This window comes from Paecilomyces variotii (assembly GCF_004022145.1).
Source record: "Paecilomyces variotii strain CBS 101075 chromosome Unknown C8Q69scaffold_7, whole genome shotgun sequence".
Lineage (NCBI taxonomy): Eukaryota > Fungi > Ascomycota > Eurotiomycetes > Eurotiales > Thermoascaceae > Paecilomyces > Paecilomyces variotii.
This window is the reverse complement of record NW_021167146.1, coordinates 1,624,995-1,641,159: the sequence shown is the minus strand read 5'-3', so window position 1 is coordinate 1,641,159 and position 16,165 is coordinate 1,624,995. Positions and strand designations below refer to the sequence as shown.

Below are 16,165 nucleotides of genomic sequence, written 5' to 3'. Positions count from 1 at the left end.
GTACATACTTAACTAGTAGTTCAGATCAGATACTGATAACTTAGTACATACATACGTACATACATAAGACTGATTAGATCGTCCTGGATGGCTCCAGTTCTATCTATCACAGGAGATTAACTATCCATGTTTATATTTTATGTACATACATACAATATGTCTATCTCGCCCTACATATATCTCTAAATATCTTCTCAAGACCGGGGGTTATTAACTACTTCTTCTTTCCTCCCTTACCACCTTTTCCTCCTTTCTGGTTACTCTTCCCCTTCCCTTCTCCTCCTTTTCCGCCTCCTCCTCCTCCTCCACCAGCTCCACCGCTACCTCCACCAGTTATGATCCGCACTTTACCAACCGGGACAGTATTCACGATTTCGGCCTCTCTCCAAGCCTTAATGAGCTCTGCTTCGCGCGCACGCATCCTCTCCGCAGTTGCCCTATCGACGCCTGTTTCTTCGATATCTTCCTTCTTGCCCTTCTTCGCACCAGCAGTTGATTCGGCGATCCAACGCCCGAGGATCTCCTTGACTGCTTTGCCCTTCTTGACTGTTCCGGGTTGTAGCTTTGCGCGATACTTGTATCTGGTGAGTGCGGCCCATGGTGCGCAGACTGGTATAGCGGCGAGGACTTCGTCCTCTGGTAGTGGTGTTCCCACTAGGGCTGGAAGCCAGGAGAGGTCAGCGGCTTCTGCTTTGGCGGTTTCTTCGTCGTAGTCGTCTGCGCCCTCTTCTAGAGCGGCTAGTCGTCGGCGCTCTGCTTCTGCGGCACGGTTGTGCTGGGCTCGACGGCGTTCTCTTTGTGCTTCTATCTCGGCGTTCCGCTTCTCTCTTTCTGCTGCGGCTATGGCGGCTTTGTTGGGCTTACTGGTAGAGCCAAGGAGGCGCAGGGCAAGTTCTCGGTCCTCCTCGTCTTGATCGGCGTATTTCGCAGCGGCTTTCTTGGCTTTGGCTCTCTTTCCGCGAGAAAGAGCCGCTGATTTCGCTACCACAGAGGGTGCGGTCGAAGGGGAAGGTGGATCAGCTGCTATGGAGGAAGCATCATCTGCTACGTCGCTGGAGGCCGTTGGGACATCCAGCGGCTTTCCCTTCTTCGCTAATCGTTTTTCTCGAGCTGAAAGGTGTCTGCGACCGGCTTGTGGGCGAGATGACTCCTGCTTCCCTTCCTTTGTGGGACCGGTTTCTTCTGGAGCTTCTTGGTCCTTTTCGTGCTCTTCCGCTTTTTCTGAGCCTTCCTCGTCGTCGGATCCCTCCTCGTCGAAGTTTTCTGGTTTTATACCTTCCTCCACAGGTTCAGAGGCACCGCTTTGCAAAGGGTTCTCGGCTGGCTTCTCGTCAAGATGGTCATCTTCATCTGACTCGGGGCTGTCTTCTCGCTGATCCGCACGTCCCGCATCGTTATCCGAAGATGTTTGCTCCTTATCGTCACCGGGATTCTCAGCAGGAGTCTCAATGCTTGGAGTTTCTCCTTTCTGGGTCTCGGATTCCGCCACTTGTTCCGTTACCGGTGTTTCCTCTGCGTCGTGCAGTCGGTATTTCCTGTGGTTCTGGACGCTTTCCATGCTCACCTGGAACATGACAGCAAAGCCAAGGACTAGCTGTGATGGAGCGAGGAAATTCTTTTCGCCTTTTATGACAAAACCTCCCGTGACCAGCAATTCACCAGTTTCAGTGGTTTTGGACACTTGGTTGGCATGTACCCACCAAGCCGACATGACGGCTTTAGAGTCCCATGCAACCGACGTGGCTACTGAGTAGTTACCGGCCTGGGACAGAGTACCAGGAGGAATAGGAGCATCAGACTGTCCGGGTCGGTTCTTCACAATCATAGGCGTGGCGCCCTCCAGGTCCGCATGCACAAAGATATCACCTTTCTTGAGGTATCGTCGGTAGAGGATCTCGGTCTGATGAGTATCGCGGCCGCTACTTCACAGTTAGATAATGACCCGTGGGCCACGAGACAAGCTAACTTACCCTAATACTAAATACCCTTCTGAAGAAATAAAGAATAGGTACTTCTCAAACCAAAACGGCTTCCGCGCCGGCCTAAGAACCTGCTTCTCCTGTTTGAGACTCTTTTTGAGATCTTCTGTGACCTTCTTCTCGTGGCTCTTGAGTGCCTTTGTTGATGATTGGGCTGTCTTCTGCTCTTTGACAGCAGCCACTTTCTTCTGCGTATAGTATTGTGTGGCGTTAGCCCATGGGGACAAGCCCAGATCGATGTCAATTTCCAGCAGCTGAGAAGCGGTCGGACCCTGCCTTTCATCTTCGCTGTCTTTCTCACTCTCTGATTCGGATTCGCTTCCGTATGCTTCGTCATCTTCCGCTTCCTGCTGGAAATTCTCTTCGCCGAGGAGGAGAGTAACCGTATTTTCATACAGTTTCAGAGGAAGCTTAATGATCTTAGCAACAGGGTTATTCCTATTCTGCTCCATCTCGATCAATCTCGCCATCTCCACCCAGTCCATACCTTGGGCAATCAACCCATTGACCGCATCCATAGCCTCTTGCACTCGGAAGACATTGGCCTCGATGGCCTCGGCCTTGCGGATGTGTATTTCTTGAGCCTGCTGCAGAGTACCAAGCCGCTTTTCATGTTCCTGTCTCACAGCTTCCAGTTTGCGTCTAGCCGCCTCTTCACGCTCTGTCAACCTCGACTCCAGCTTCTGAGACTCTAGTGATGAAAAGTACTCGTCAACTGTCTTGTTAAATCCGTCAAATTCCAAAATCGTGGTTTCGGGCTTCCCTTCAAATTGCTGAGGCTTGAACGGATGGAAATCTTCGTAGAGGTAAGAGGTCTTCTTCTCCGCTGTCGAATCCGGGACCGGTCGTTTATCCTCCTTCGCCACAATGTATCCAGGATGCTTGTCGCTCGCAGACAGCTGCTTGCTGACGCTTTCAGCTTCTTCCAAAACACCCATCAACTTCTCCAGGATCCCGTCGTCCTGCAGAACCTGGTCTGGAAGGATACTAGAGTCAAATCCCCTTACTACAAATGCATGATCCAATAGCAGGGGAGGATATTCGGGAAACCCTAACGAAAGAGCTTTCCTGAGAAGATCTGCTGACTTCTTCTTCGACTTCTTTGCCGCCTCCTGAGCAGCTCCAGATGCAATTGCCTTTTGTAGTGTCTCCTTCACTCTATCTTTTGACAGTTCCGGAACCCCTCCATAATTCTGCTTGTTCGTCACAGTATACTTCAATCCGACCTTCACTTCCTCCTGATCACCTCCAGCAGGAACCTGGCGGAACAGAGTTAGGATAGTGTAATCACGGTCCGTCAGGATTATGTTTCCGCCCGCGAAGAACTCGAGAAAGAGGTGGTATACGCCATCGCTAAAGACAATGTCGATGATGCGGTCCGTCCCAATTTGCGTAACGGAAGTAACCCGTCTGGTTTTGAGCGTCTTTCGAAGCCGCGTAACGAACGGAGAAGGGGCAGTGGCAGTCGAGCGCGAGTATTCTGTGAGGTGGCAGCGGAAACCAGAGTCGACAATGAGCTGTTTGCGATTGTCTGGCTTTGCAAGTTTGAACAGGAAGATGCGCTGCGCATTGCTATATGTCAGCACACATGTACATACATACCGGAATCCACATAACGACTGTTGAACACGATTACGAGGTGAAAAAAGACTAACTCACCGAAGAGAGATCATAGATATTCGAAACCCGCAAACTAGTCAGCGCAGAGTCAAGCTCGCGGGTTATGACCTGGTGTAATAAAACCTCTTTGTCAGTATCCGGAGCATCCCATCCCACATTTCGAAGAGACAGTCTTCCAATGCTTTTCGTACCTTGACATCTAGCGACGAGAACCTCTGCTTCATCTTGAGCCTTTGCCGCAGGCGTTTGTCAAGTGATTTGCGCACAGGGAAGAGTTTGACGAGGGGTCGCGTGTGTGAGAATTTGAAAGGGCTCTTCCGACTCGGAGTCTTCTCTGTAGCGTGACGTATGCGGGGCAACATTCAATAATAAGTAATAATGCTCCGTCCCTGACTGACTCCGCGGGCGCTTTTCCACTATTAGCTGAGTTACTAACTACCACTATTGATATTATTACAGAAATACGACTGCTTCTAACTCCAGCTTCGTTAAATGTGAACATGATAAATGTATAAAAGCAATCGCCTACGTTAGTCTCTTATATTCCGAACTGAACAATCCCAGTGCACAGCAGCAGCCAATATGTATTAACCAAATCCATTCTCAGCCCGAAGAACATCTATTTGAAACTCGCGAACGCATTTCTAATGGACCGACAAGATCCTCACAGATGGTAAAAAATAGGGAATCTTCTCCGAAGAGGCATAATCATGTCATAAAGAAAATAAAAAGTAATAAAAAGGTAAAAAACCCCCTTCGCGCCAAAGGCCCAGGTGCCAAACGAGACGAGACGGTAGTCATATATGCGAAATAAGAAACCAGAAACATCCTCGACCATATCTCCTCGTTGCCTCCCGCTCCCCGTATGATTATTTTTTGTTTCTACAGCCCTTGTCGTAGACCCTCTGCCAGTCTTCTCTTACCGAACTCCCAGGCGTTGAGCAGACCTTGTTCGGAGAGATCGATGCTCTTCATGTTAGGGGCGTCGGGAGCAGGGGCACGGCTGACGCGCGAAGCGATCAGGACAGGGTCCGTCTCCAGGATGATCCCGTCGTCGATGATCTCGTCAATCGCAAGGGCAACAAGGTCGTAGTTCTCAACAATCGTACGCTTGTCCGTAGCGCCCCTGAAACAAACACGCAAGAAGTCTCGTCAGCCAAACCGCAAATGACAATTGACTGACCAGAGAATTCGATAGTAGCGGGTCATGCTTACTTGAATAGGATTCCCAACGCATCCCGTAACGACAGGACGACATTGTAAAGCAGAACCTCGTTCTCCTCTGCGCCTCCAACCACGTAGAGCATCACATCACTCTCCATCTTGAAGACCACCACGCGGTTATCATACAGGATCACATCGCTGGTCTGCTTGTTGGTCTTCTCCATCAAACCCTTCTCGAACGCCTTCTGCTCCTTCACTGTCGGATAGGGGTTCGCGCCAGGATAATCCGTCGAATTGGCGGGCACGCCCGCCGGGGGGTGCGGCGGAGAGTAGTACTTGGCGTAGATGCGGGAGCTGTCGTCGGTCGACATGATGAGGACCGCGTTGACGGAGAAGAGGGACAGTGAGCCAGGCATGGTGGGCGGTATTGAATTCAACTGGAATGAACAATGTTTTTGACTCTGTTCCCCGGATAGTGCTGTCTTGTAATATGTTCTGGTGGGAATTGTTAGTTATTCCGTCCAGCTTTCCCGCACGGTGGTCTCTCGCGCAACGGGCGACTTGGCCGCAAGTCCAGCCCCGTCGGTGGCCGCTCCAACATTGTTCCGTCGGGCTCATCAGGTACTGTACAGTCTGTTATTGCTTCAGTGTCCAGGAGTCGACATCCTTGCTTCTTATTATTATCGAAGCCATTGTTAGAACTTTTGTGTATATTTAAATACATGCCACTCTATTTGTGGATTTGTTCCTGCTAGGTGTCACCTTTTGGCACCCTGTGCCTCTTTAGCTGCTGAAGATGAACATATGGATATATATATAGATCTTTATTTCAGATAAGAAATTTCGATTTGAGCCACAACTGTTCTATCTAATCAAATGCAAAAAAAAAGAACTCTCACAAAATCAAGCATCAAAATAAAACCAAGAAAAATCATATCCACATCCGCATTTGTCCCAACTGATCCAGACTTGCGTCGCAAGCTTTCAATCCCCGTGTAACAGCCTCCCAAACCGCCCTGACAGCATCACTGATCACATCATCTCTTCCTCCGTAGAATCTCACATGGTGATATCCTGCTGAATTCAGGTGACGTGGATTCCATTTCCACTTTTCATGCATGAGCTGATCCCTGAGCGCTAAGAGTCTGCGCTCCTGTATCGCAACAGGAACATTACGTCCAGTACGCGTTCTCCGGGCATCGATGCAAAAATGCAGCTGGAAGTCATTGTCATAATAAGGCACCAACTTGAAGGCATAGACGAAGAAGCAAAACACATTCCATTGCTGGAGATGGAATATACTCTCTGCGATTTCTGGCGGGAGATAGAGACTGTCCCTCTTGAATGAGCGATCATCGCTGAACCACACCAGGGTTTTGGAGAGACTGGACATTCGTAGATCTGGGCTTGGCCATGGGATTGATCTTGGATAACCTGAGGTTAGGTCCTGGATTGCACGCCCTAAGTTCTCTCGAGAGTTCAAGATAGAACGCCATGTCATGTCGTAACGTCGGAATACATCCTCGAGTGCATCCAATGAATACCACCTAATGTGGTTCGCACGGATGTTGTGATATGAACGAGAGCCGATGTCGTTCCAAGATGGTGGTCGATTGTTATTGGGATGGCTCGAAGGAGAGGACCGCTCTGCGAGACGGGGCAAGTCGCTCTCCAGTTTCTCCAAGATTGTTTTCAACTCCTGGTTAAGACGCTGAAACGACTGCCTTTCATGCTTGACGTTCGTAGCTTCCTCTTTCAGTTCTTGGGAAAGGTCTCTGATGGCGTCAACATCACTCTGTCTTGGAGTTTCTGCGTCGTTTTCGCCTGTCCTAGGAAATCTCCATTCAGAACATGACTTGCAGCGGGTGGCATGGTGCATAGAACAACAGCAACAACAGTCATTTGGAGCAGGCTCCGAATATGAGGCAGGAGTTCCAGCAGTTCGGTGTCTAATGCGCGTCGCCTCATCCTTAGAAGGCGAGGAAGAGGAAGAGGAAGCAGGCACTTCTAATCTGCAATGGTGTCTAGACGTTTCGTCCTCCTCAACAGTCGACACAGAAGAAGTTTCGACTTGATCGCTCCTATCGCTCCTATGGTCTTGTGTTTCTTCGGTTTGATCAACCTCTTCGACTGTTCCTGTAACCGTACGTCCAGTATCTGCGAATGCCTCCGAGAAACGGCGTGGCAGATCCCGCGTCTGACCTCCCAAGTCATCATATTCCCTGAAGGGGTCGTGGAATCCGCGAAGTCCGTTCCAGAGATTGTCGCCTGGAAAGCTTGGAACAGCATCGTTGCCGCTGAAGTCGTGGTATGTTTGGAAGCTAAGGCTACCAGGATCCGACCAGGGCCAATTCAAGTGATTATGAAACCTAATAGGCCATCCCCATGCTGTCAGACGGGGTATGGGCTGTGGTGAAAAAGATGGGGTTTGCTCAGTTTGAGAGGCTGATGGACCGTATTGAAATTCATAGGTAGACGGGAAGGCATCTGCCGGGGTGCTTAGATGCCAGCGAGGGCTCCGCTCACCATTGTATTGAAACATACCTGATCATGAGAATGAAATCCAATATTTTCTCAATTATAAAGAAAGTCTATGATAGGAAGTGGATGTGAGTAAATAGATAAATAAATACATGTAGACATAGATCCTCATATGGTGTAGATCATGTCTGCTTGCTTTCCAAAAGATAAGTTTGCCGCCTCACCCAAGTTCGGCACTCATACCTGCCCAAACAGCGGCAATTCACATGGTGCAACAGTTATTAAAGAATAAAAATCTGAGATGTAGGGAGAAATGGAAAAAAAGAAATATAACTACCCAAGGCATACCGGGTAGACACAGGGGACCAAGGGTGAGCATATGGTGCAGTCGATGTTTGCTGCTGCCGGATACCTACAGGGCGTAACACGAAGGACGAGATAGACACATAATCATACATAGGAAAGAAAAAGATGTTCTTGTAATCTCGGGGTATTCAATATCAGATTGCAGGTATCTTCACGTCAAGCCTCCAAACGCCTTGTACAATCAGGTCGCAATCTTATGTCAACATCATAGAGAGCCGCGTCGGAAGCGTCAATATATATCAGAAACTCGTTGAAACGTTCGCATGTTATAGGACGATCGTTGGTAATCAGTTCTTCGCAGTCTCGTCAGTACTGCCGCGGTTGAACCAGGAGACCCAGCTTCCTCGGTTTGCCTTCTTTCTGGCGGCCTCGTCTTCTTCGCTCTCTTTGTTTTCTTGAACGAGCCGGAGGGGTCGTAGTTTGTTCTGCGTCATGACAGCTCCAGGATAGTTGGTCATTCCTCCACTAATCGAGCGAGGAGGACTTGAGGTTCCCTCCGTAGAGCCAACGTCACCGTTTGACTCACTGGTTACGCTGTTAGATCCGCTCATTCTCTTCCGATCCGGTTGACTGGAAAGGGAGGGCGTGCGTGCACCAGCACTGCTGGACACGAAGCTCGCTCCCGAGAAGAGGCCGCTCTGGCGAGAACCTGGGCCCATCGTGGTTGGGCTGATCCCCGGGCTTATCGGACCACCAGAGGTGCTTCGACCGACACCACTGCCCCGATACATGTGTCCAACCACCGCGGCTGCAGCTCCATCGGCCTGGTCAGATCTAGTCCTGCGGTGACCATTTCGTGTAGACTGAGAACGACCAAGAGGAATGCTAGGGGCCGTCAACGGGTTCTCGTGAGGCGTGGGTCCCATGTACGGTGGCGGGACGAAGCTGCTAGGACGATGCCTGTGGTTCGGTTTATTATTGCCCTTAGGCGCAGGCGCAGGCGCGGGTGCAACGACAGATTTGGCTTTCTGCAAGAATGATGTCTGGGCAGCCTGATCATCCTTAGCCTGCGGGTTTTGGGGCTTAGGCGGAGGATCCTTTTCATCCTTGTCGAGGATTGATTCGAAACCTTCATGTTGCAACAGACGGCCTATGATTCTCTCAATGTAGAGAGACAAGGCCTTGTTCTGATCCTTGAGTGCCTTTACTTCAGCCTCAAGCTTCCTGGTATCACTGTCACCCCCCTCACCGACCGACTCCAGTTCGTCTGCAAGAGATCCCAAGTTGCTGCCGGCTTGTTTCGTGTCGGGAGCGGCGTCGTGCAAAAAGTCGCTCTTTGCAAAATCGCCATTGAGGGTCTTCTCGCTCAGTAGCAGCTGATAGCTTTCATTGTCTTCCATCAGGCGAGCGTTCGCCATTCTGGCTTCGAGAAGTTCTTTCTCCAATTCACGCTGGCGACCTCCTCCCATGTTTTCCATCTCGACGAGCTTGATCTGGGACTCAGCAAGCTCCAGACGCAGGGACTCGATTAGCTTGTCCTTCTGCAGGAGCAATTTAGAATTGTTTCGAGACGGGCTGCGCTCGATCTGAGTGGAGGGGGCAAACTGGCCGCTGTCCACATCGGGCGATGCACGATTCCGGAAACTTGCTGAGACAATGTCAGGATACTGTGAGTAGCGATGAGAGTCCGTCGTTGTTAACTTACAGGAACGCGACACGTTTCGCTCTCCCTCCGCATTGATGCGATCCTTTTGGGCTAGTGACTCTTTGAGACGCTGGATCGTCGCCTGTAGTTCTTCATCTCGACTAGCCTGCTGCTCCTTATCCTGCAGCATGGCGTTTCTCTCCGTTTCGTGAGCCTGCTCGAGGTCACGGATCTGTCGCGCATGTTCGCGGATCTCGTTGTCCAACGCTTCGATCTTGCTATCCTTTTCATGGACCTGATCCTCCAACTTCCCCTGTTCGCTGATCGCCTCGTCCAGACGCATCTGCAGAACCCCTAATTGCTTGCGGTATTGCTCCGACGCTGTCTCTGCCTTCTGCAGCTGTTCTTTCAGCTCCCCGATGAGCGCTGCATTTTGCGCTCGGGCGTCCTCCTCGGAAGGATCGTTTGTAACTCGCGGTACACTAGACATGCTGAGGTTCGATCGACCGGGCTTTCTGGCAGCAGCACGAGCAGAAACGGGAGATCCTCGAGTCGAAGGGGTACGATTTAAGCCGTTGGAGGCGGTGCTGGGTGATTTGGAGTGGCTCCGTGGCGTTGACCCATTCACTGAGTGACTCTCGGACGAGGATAAACGACTCGGATTGGCGGGAGTCCCCGGTTTTTTGGTTGTCGCAGACATCTCGATGGAGGGAACGATAAGCGCAACGTTCTTGGTCTCCTTTTTGCGATGCGACTGCAGTGGACCGATGGGAGCACCTGAAATGGACTGCGGCGGCCAGGCAACAACTGTCAAGAAATAATAAATTGATCTTTCAGTTTAAGGGGCCGGGGTGGAAACAAACGTCCGACAGGTGGTCCCGGCGGTTTGACGGGCTGCTTGGACTACGGTACTCCCAAGGGGGGCGTTTGTCACCCAGCGGCAAGGGAATGAAATTGCGATCGTTTTTTAACCACGGTCTGGCGTTACAGACAGGGTGAAGGCAACCAAATTGTTCCTGGGGAAGGCGACGGTGACCGCAAGAAAGATGATATGGGGGTAGCGTGTCTTTAATTAATCAACTACGGTAGCTTAAGAAGCACGGGCGTGATGGGGCTGTTGTTGTTCTCCGACTCCCGGATGCTAAATACAGCGCCAGCCTTCATTCCCCTGGGGGACAACACACATGCCAATGATAACGGTACACATTGTCATCCTGGGAAAGTGTCAATAATCCCCGAGCCACCGTGTTCGAGGCTGGCAGATACATAGTGCCTGGGGGGCTGTGCCACGACAACAGTTGTTGGACCTTTTAACCGTCACCGTCTCTGGCTGTTCTCAGTCCTGAGTCTGACCGCTAAGAGGCCGATCTTCCCCGTGATCTCGTTGCCCCAGGCACAGCGGCCAGACACGGTTGATTAGCTATGTGATTATGTCAGCCGGTCAGCTAAGGTCATGTGACAGGTTCATCAGATGAGTCAGACGGCCTGGGAAAATATTCATCCGAGAAATCCGCACACACAGCCGCTAGTGGAAAATATCCAGCAATTTTGACGAGCCAGAGTAGAACATCCCTCAACTCTCAGACAACAACCGGCCGGAGCGCACACTTTTTCATCAATCCTCATCTGAAGTCCAAGGAAGACTTCAATCGCGTCGAGATGGCCCCCAAGAAGAGCAAGAAGTCCGGTGACAACATCAACTCGCGCCTGGCGCTTGTGATGAAGTCCGGTAAGGGTACGTTATCGCAGACATCCTCTCCCACATTTTCAAATCGAGAATGGCATTGCTGACGGGGAGAACAGTCACCCTGGGCTACAAGTCTACCATCAAGACCCTCCGCTCCGGCAAGGCCAAGCTGGTCATCATTGCCGCCAACGCTCCTCCTCTCCGTAAGAGTGAGCTCGAGTACTACTCCATGCTGAGCAAGACCCCGGTCCACCACTTCTCCGGTAACAACGTACGTAAAATCTGCTGCCCGAGCATATGGCCATTGGCCGCCGGGCGCTCCCTGAGAAGAAGCCACAGCTCATGGCTTTGGAGGGTGACTTGTATCGCTAACTTCTTCCCCTACAGATTGAGCTCGGTACCGCCTGCGGTAAGCTCTTCCGCACTTCCACCATGGCCATCCTCGACCAGGGTGACTCCGACATCCTCACCGGTACCGTCTAGGTGTGATGATTCATGTTGCGACGCTGTGCCAGACGGCTTCAGACCGACGGCCTATGTTCAAATAATGAAATCAAAAATACCTATGTTCTACCAAATCGTGTCCTTCAATTCGTAACCACGTAATCTGTCCCTGATAGGGTTCCGTAGCATTTATCATCTATAGTAGACCTATACCTATATAATTATTATATAATAATTTAGCAAGCTTGAAGAATGCAGGAGTAAGAATGAAATTATTAAGCTGATCATAGAGATTTATCAGCGATCTACTTTCAATCGGACGATGCTCAGACTGCGGTTGGTCGTCAGTAAGCGGTAGCCGGCTAGTTAGGGTTTAGGGCTTTGCCACAGTGAGATCGTTAGCGGATTTGCTTGGAAATCAACCCGGGAGTGACTTCAATCGACCCTGTCCCTCTTCTTCTACCTCTCGACAACCACCTAATCGACAACTCCCACCGTTCGCAGGAAGTGCAGTTTCCCCATTTCCAGCAGACACCATGGCCCGCCGTCCCGCGAGATGTTACCGCTACTGCAAGAACAAGGTGCGTGAAGAAGAGAGAAGGAGATGGACGGAATTTTGATTTTCTGCCATTTTTGACGCTTCCTTCGGGTCAAATCGTCGAGGTTGTGGGGGCGCATCGCGTACGATCCTCGACGAGGACGCCAGAGAAGGAAGTGTCGTTACATGCTGGATGGGATTTTTTTTTTGTTCAATTCGATGAATTTTGAAGGATTGGGAGCTGACAGGACATGATGGATTAGCCCTACCCTAAGTCCCGGTTCAACCGTGGTGTTCCCGACCCCAAGATCCGTATCTTCGATCTGGGTCGTAAGAAGGCCAACGTTGACGAGTTCCCTCTGTGCGTGCACATGGTCTCCAACGAGTACGAGCAGCTGTCCTCCGAGGCTCTCGAGGCTGCCCGTATCTGTGCCAACAAGTACGATAAGCCGCGTCCCATCCCATGACCTCTTTTATCGGAGGAACGATCTTTTACTGACGCATTATCAATCAAAGGTACCTCGTCAAGGTCGCCGGTAAGGAAGGTTTCCACCTCCGTGTCCGTGCCCACCCCTTCCACGTCGTCCGTATCAACAAGATGTTGTCTTGCGCCGGAGCCGATCGTCTCCAGACCGGTATGCGTGGTGCCTTCGGTAAGCCCAACGGCTCCGTGGCTCGTGTGAACATTGGCCAGATCCTCCTGTCCGTCCGCACCCGTGACGCCAACCGTGCGACCGCCGTCGAGGCTCTCCGCCGCTCCATGTACAAGTTCCCTGGTCGCCAAAAGATCATCGTCTCCAAGAACTGGGGTTTCACTCCTCTCCGCCGCGAGGAGTACGTCCGCCTCCGCCAGGAGGGCCGTGTCAAGATCGACGGTGCCTACGTCCAGTTCCTCCGCAACCACGGCCGCGTCGAGGAGAACATCAAGCGCTTCCCCGAGGCCTACGAGAACGCTCAGGAGGCTTAAATTAGGGCGTGTTGACAGAAAATCGGATTTGCGTTTTCCTTCGAATCTATTTGATGTCTTTGTGTCCACGGGCGGAGTTGTTCACCTAGGTTTTTCCCGGCTTTTCAAGAACCCCAACTGGCAGTGATCGGAGGGGGCAGGTTGATTGGGATGAAGCACCATCTCGGTCGACTGGAACGGACCGGATACTAGAGAAAAGAAGGAGCGTTCTTCGCCTCTTGTCCTATCTATCCGCTGTAATGACCCCCAGAATATTTCGTGTGACGATATCCACACTGGGCAAAATGATGTATCTAGAATCCTGTCATGGGAACAGCTACCGTTCCAGAATAATCCAGCCCTCCAGTTCTGCCAGAAATTTGCATTTTCCGTAGCAATAGCAATCAGAGATAAAGCTTGACGTATCCGCCCACTTCACGCAAGAGAACTCATCCATTCAATTGAATTGATATCACCCTATCATAAAGTACAGTACAGTATAGTAGTAGTAATACAGCATTGAAAATATCCAGTATACTACTACACAATATCATACCATCCTAGTTCATCAGATGCAATCCAACCCACCGATGATAATACATATACACATACACTGATAATCAATCAATCAACTCGTAAACAGAAACACTTCATGCAATATGAACATGACACGAGTAATCAGCCTTCTAGAGGAATGTGAAATGAAATCGGTATTGTAGTACTGAGCAGGGGAAAAAAAAAGATAAGCAAGTATGCTTTCCTGATTGAAACATTGGGTTAATGTAATTAGTCGGTGTTATACATCGGATTGACTAGTAGGAAAGGAATGGAGATAATCATCTCATCTCTTGTGGGAGTTGGAAGGCGAACAGAGGGGCGGAGGAATTGGGAAGAGATCGATCATTTAGTATTCAATTGAGGTGGGCAAAAGATAAAGAGAAATAGTTATGATGCGATAATTGTATGAATGAAAGGAGTCACTTCCAACAGACCAACTGAGATCTAGTCAAGTATCTATCTAGATCAGATACAGAAAAAGAAAAAAGAGGGAACAAACAAAACACATTATACATTCGCTCGTGCCATCCCACTGATGCTTCCCCTAGACTGTGAGTGAACGCCGTACCGTACTCTGCTACTGCTCTTGAAGAATGAATCCCGAATCCCTGTGATATTATGTAACTTTGCATATCCATGTTATAAAAAAAAACTGCTCCAGCTTCCAAGACCAAACACTGACGCCGCCGTGATGATGAATGAGATGAAATATTCCGAAATGTACCTCACTGGTGATTATGGTATGAGTATTCTAAATTTATGAACGTATAAAAGGCCAGATAATATGCTCCCTGACATGGAAGGTAGAAAGAATGGAGATTAGCTGACTTGACGGCCGTTCAGACTTCACCCCAGGCGCCAATGCCGGCTGTCGATAATACTGCACTGCCGCTTCCGACGCTTCCTCCAATGTCCCAGTAATTCCGGCTAGAGCCACTTCCCAGACCAGCTAGGTTTCGTTTCGTTGAGACTTTGGTGCTCTGACTGGCACAGCTGGAACTTGGTCGACGGAAGCGGTGTTGCAGGATTGGGGAGGCGGTACCGGCAGGTCCAGCAGCGAGTCCGGAACTTGACTGTGTATGGAGATGGAGTTGGCGTTGGAATTGCGTCTGAGACCGCGCATGTGCACGAGCGACCAGCGGATGATGCTGGCGGATGATGGCAGCACGGTGGGATGGATCCTGAGCGCTGTACAAGCTTGAGTTTGCACGACGCCTCGAGGACGAATTAACGTTGTTGTTGTTGGTGTTGTTATTGCCGCGGCCAAAGCGGTTGCGAATATAGCGGAAAACCATCATGACATCAAGCTCTCGCTCCCAGTATTCATGCTCACGCTGCAGGCGCGCCGATTCCGACAAGGGCTCTTCTGAGCTGGCCGCAGGTGTCTTCGCCGTATCGCTGGGGTTCTCTTCCTCGATACCCCATAACGCAGCGTGTGCGTCCCCGGTGGCATCTGGAAGAGTCGGAGAGAAATGCGGCGAGTAAGTGGAAGAAACAAAGTTGGTGCTATCCTCCGATGTTGTCCTGGGGCCGGCCCGCGGCCGTATGCTTGACGAGCGATCTGCAGGTGAATTGACTGGCATTCCAGCATATTGGTTTGACATATCCTCCGAAGGTCGCAGATACGTGCTGAAAGCACCAGGATGTTCGTAAATCTGGTGAACAAGGATGCCTAGTTCGTGAGAGATACGGTTCAAGAGCTTTTCTTGCCACGACGCCATGCTGTCCGACCCGGAGCCTGCCTCCAGCATTATTCGATCCATCTCAAAGCGAGTCTGGGTTTGTGGGGTCCAATCGGCCTTCTCTTCGTGTTTCTCTTGGTGGGATTGTTGCTCAGTTTCCGGGATTGGCTCTCCCAATATGGCGGAGAGTAGCGGGTCATCGATTCCTATCAGGTCCCTAATGACCTTCCTCGTAATGCGGCGCCAGAAAGACTCTTCAGGGGCCGCATTTCGCTCGTGAGATGTAGGTTGATCTGTGGCGGAGCGTGTCTCACTCATTACTCGTGCTTCTGGGATTCCACTCATCGTGCTTGACCGGCGAGAATGGCCCCTTTCGCTATGCAGATTGGCGCGGCTGTTTCGCCGTCTCCTGGTCTCCCGCTCAACCTCCTGCAACAAAGCCCTGCTCTGTTCCATGCGCCAGTTTTCTATCCGTTGCCATCGTTCCCGATCCGGGTCGACGTCATCGAGTTCGTTCACCGTGTCCAGTTGTCTTTGTACACTTGATCTCCGTCTGGATAACAATTCCGGCCTACGACGCGGATTGAAGGACTCATACTGCCACAGGTGGTCTTGAACCGTTTCACTGGACGCCTGAAAAGTCCCCAGGCCATCGTGCGTTGGTAGAACTGCAGTATGGGTCTGGTCTACCCCCCCAGAAGGGAGTTCGGGCAGTGCGGGTTCCCGGAAGGCATGGAGCCCGTCGTCCAGGCTGTCCAGCTCTGTGCCCTCGTCCTCGAGGAGATCATCTTCATCGTCCACGTTCGAAGCAGTTGCCGTCCCCAGTGATCCAAAGTCACTCAAGCGGGACAGGCCAGCTGTCCGCGGGGTCCGCTCCGTGGAGTTTGTGTAGGTGTGGGTTGTCGAGGGGGCCTGAGACGGCGAGAAGAGCACCCATTCTCTGGCGTCGTCCTCTTGTTGCTGGGATGCAGCGGGGCGGTCCTCAAGGGCGGGTGCTTGCAACGAAGTCGAATATGATGCCAGGCGGCGTGGAGCCTGGGTTGGGACGCGGAATGCCATCGCCTGGAGGCAGACCGTGAGTCCGTGACGCTGTTAGATAAGGATGGTGCCAGCAG

General features: G+C 51.0%; 7 protein-coding genes across 7 annotated transcripts; 2 read left to right on the top strand and 5 right to left on the bottom strand.

The window, feature by feature from the left end:
- Positions 1-109: 109 nt before the first annotated feature.
- Positions 110-4,010, bottom strand: C8Q69DRAFT_471625 (hypothetical protein). Its single transcript, XM_028630924.1, has 4 exons — positions 3,791-4,010; positions 3,639-3,707; positions 1,971-3,541; positions 110-1,919 (listed from the first exon to the last, which is right to left on the bottom strand). The coding sequence occupies exons 1-4, from the start codon at positions 3,959-3,961 to the stop codon at positions 215-217; spliced, it is 3,516 nt and encodes a 1,171-aa protein (XP_028484462.1). The 5' UTR covers positions 3,962-4,010; the 3' UTR covers positions 110-214.
- Positions 4,011-4,053: 43 nt separating this feature from the next.
- C8Q69DRAFT_471623 (Longin-like domain-containing protein) lies at positions 4,054-5,295 on the bottom strand. The gene is made up of 2 exons (XM_028630923.1): positions 4,815-5,295; positions 4,054-4,725 (listed from the first exon to the last, which is right to left on the bottom strand). The coding sequence occupies exons 1-2, from the start codon at positions 5,177-5,179 to the stop codon at positions 4,482-4,484; spliced, it is 609 nt and encodes a 202-aa protein (XP_028484461.1). The 5' UTR covers positions 5,180-5,295; the 3' UTR covers positions 4,054-4,481.
- A 311-nt stretch (positions 5,296-5,606) lies between these two features.
- C8Q69DRAFT_522240 (hypothetical protein) lies at positions 5,607-7,305 on the bottom strand (the record flags this gene model as incomplete). Its single annotated transcript, XM_028633539.1, has 1 exon — positions 5,607-7,305. One exon carries the CDS (start codon positions 7,303-7,305, stop codon positions 5,695-5,697), a length of 1,611 nt encoding a protein of 536 aa, XP_028484460.1. The 3' UTR covers positions 5,607-5,694.
- Positions 7,306-7,799: 494 nt separating this feature from the next.
- On the bottom strand, positions 7,800-10,356 carry C8Q69DRAFT_305551 (hypothetical protein). The gene is made up of 2 exons (XM_028627193.1): positions 9,256-10,356; positions 7,800-9,198 (listed from the first exon to the last, which is right to left on the bottom strand). The coding sequence occupies exons 1-2, from the start codon at positions 9,893-9,895 to the stop codon at positions 7,898-7,900; spliced, it is 1,941 nt and encodes a 646-aa protein (XP_028484459.1). The 5' UTR covers positions 9,896-10,356; the 3' UTR covers positions 7,800-7,897.
- Positions 10,357-10,854: 498 nt separating this feature from the next.
- On the top strand, positions 10,855-11,365 carry C8Q69DRAFT_404278 (60S ribosomal protein L30; the record flags this gene model as incomplete). Its single annotated transcript, XM_028628032.1, has 3 exons — positions 10,855-10,930; positions 10,999-11,153; positions 11,270-11,365. The coding sequence occupies 3 exons, from the start codon at positions 10,855-10,857 to the stop codon at positions 11,363-11,365; spliced, it is 327 nt and encodes a 108-aa protein (XP_028484458.1).
- A 315-nt stretch (positions 11,366-11,680) lies between these two features.
- On the top strand, positions 11,681-13,263 carry C8Q69DRAFT_471617 (60S ribosomal protein L10). Its single transcript, XM_028630922.1, has 3 exons — positions 11,681-11,907; positions 12,128-12,303; positions 12,381-13,263. The coding sequence occupies exons 1-3, from the start codon at positions 11,863-11,865 to the stop codon at positions 12,829-12,831; spliced, it is 672 nt and encodes a 223-aa protein (XP_028484457.1). The 5' UTR covers positions 11,681-11,862; the 3' UTR covers positions 12,832-13,263.
- A 944-nt stretch (positions 13,264-14,207) lies between these two features.
- Positions 14,208-16,109, bottom strand: C8Q69DRAFT_404343 (hypothetical protein; the record flags this gene model as incomplete). The annotated part of the gene is made up of 1 exon (XM_028628035.1): positions 14,208-16,109. One exon carries the CDS (start codon positions 16,107-16,109, stop codon positions 14,208-14,210), a length of 1,902 nt encoding a protein of 633 aa, XP_028484456.1.
- Positions 16,110-16,165: the final 56 nt, after the last annotated feature.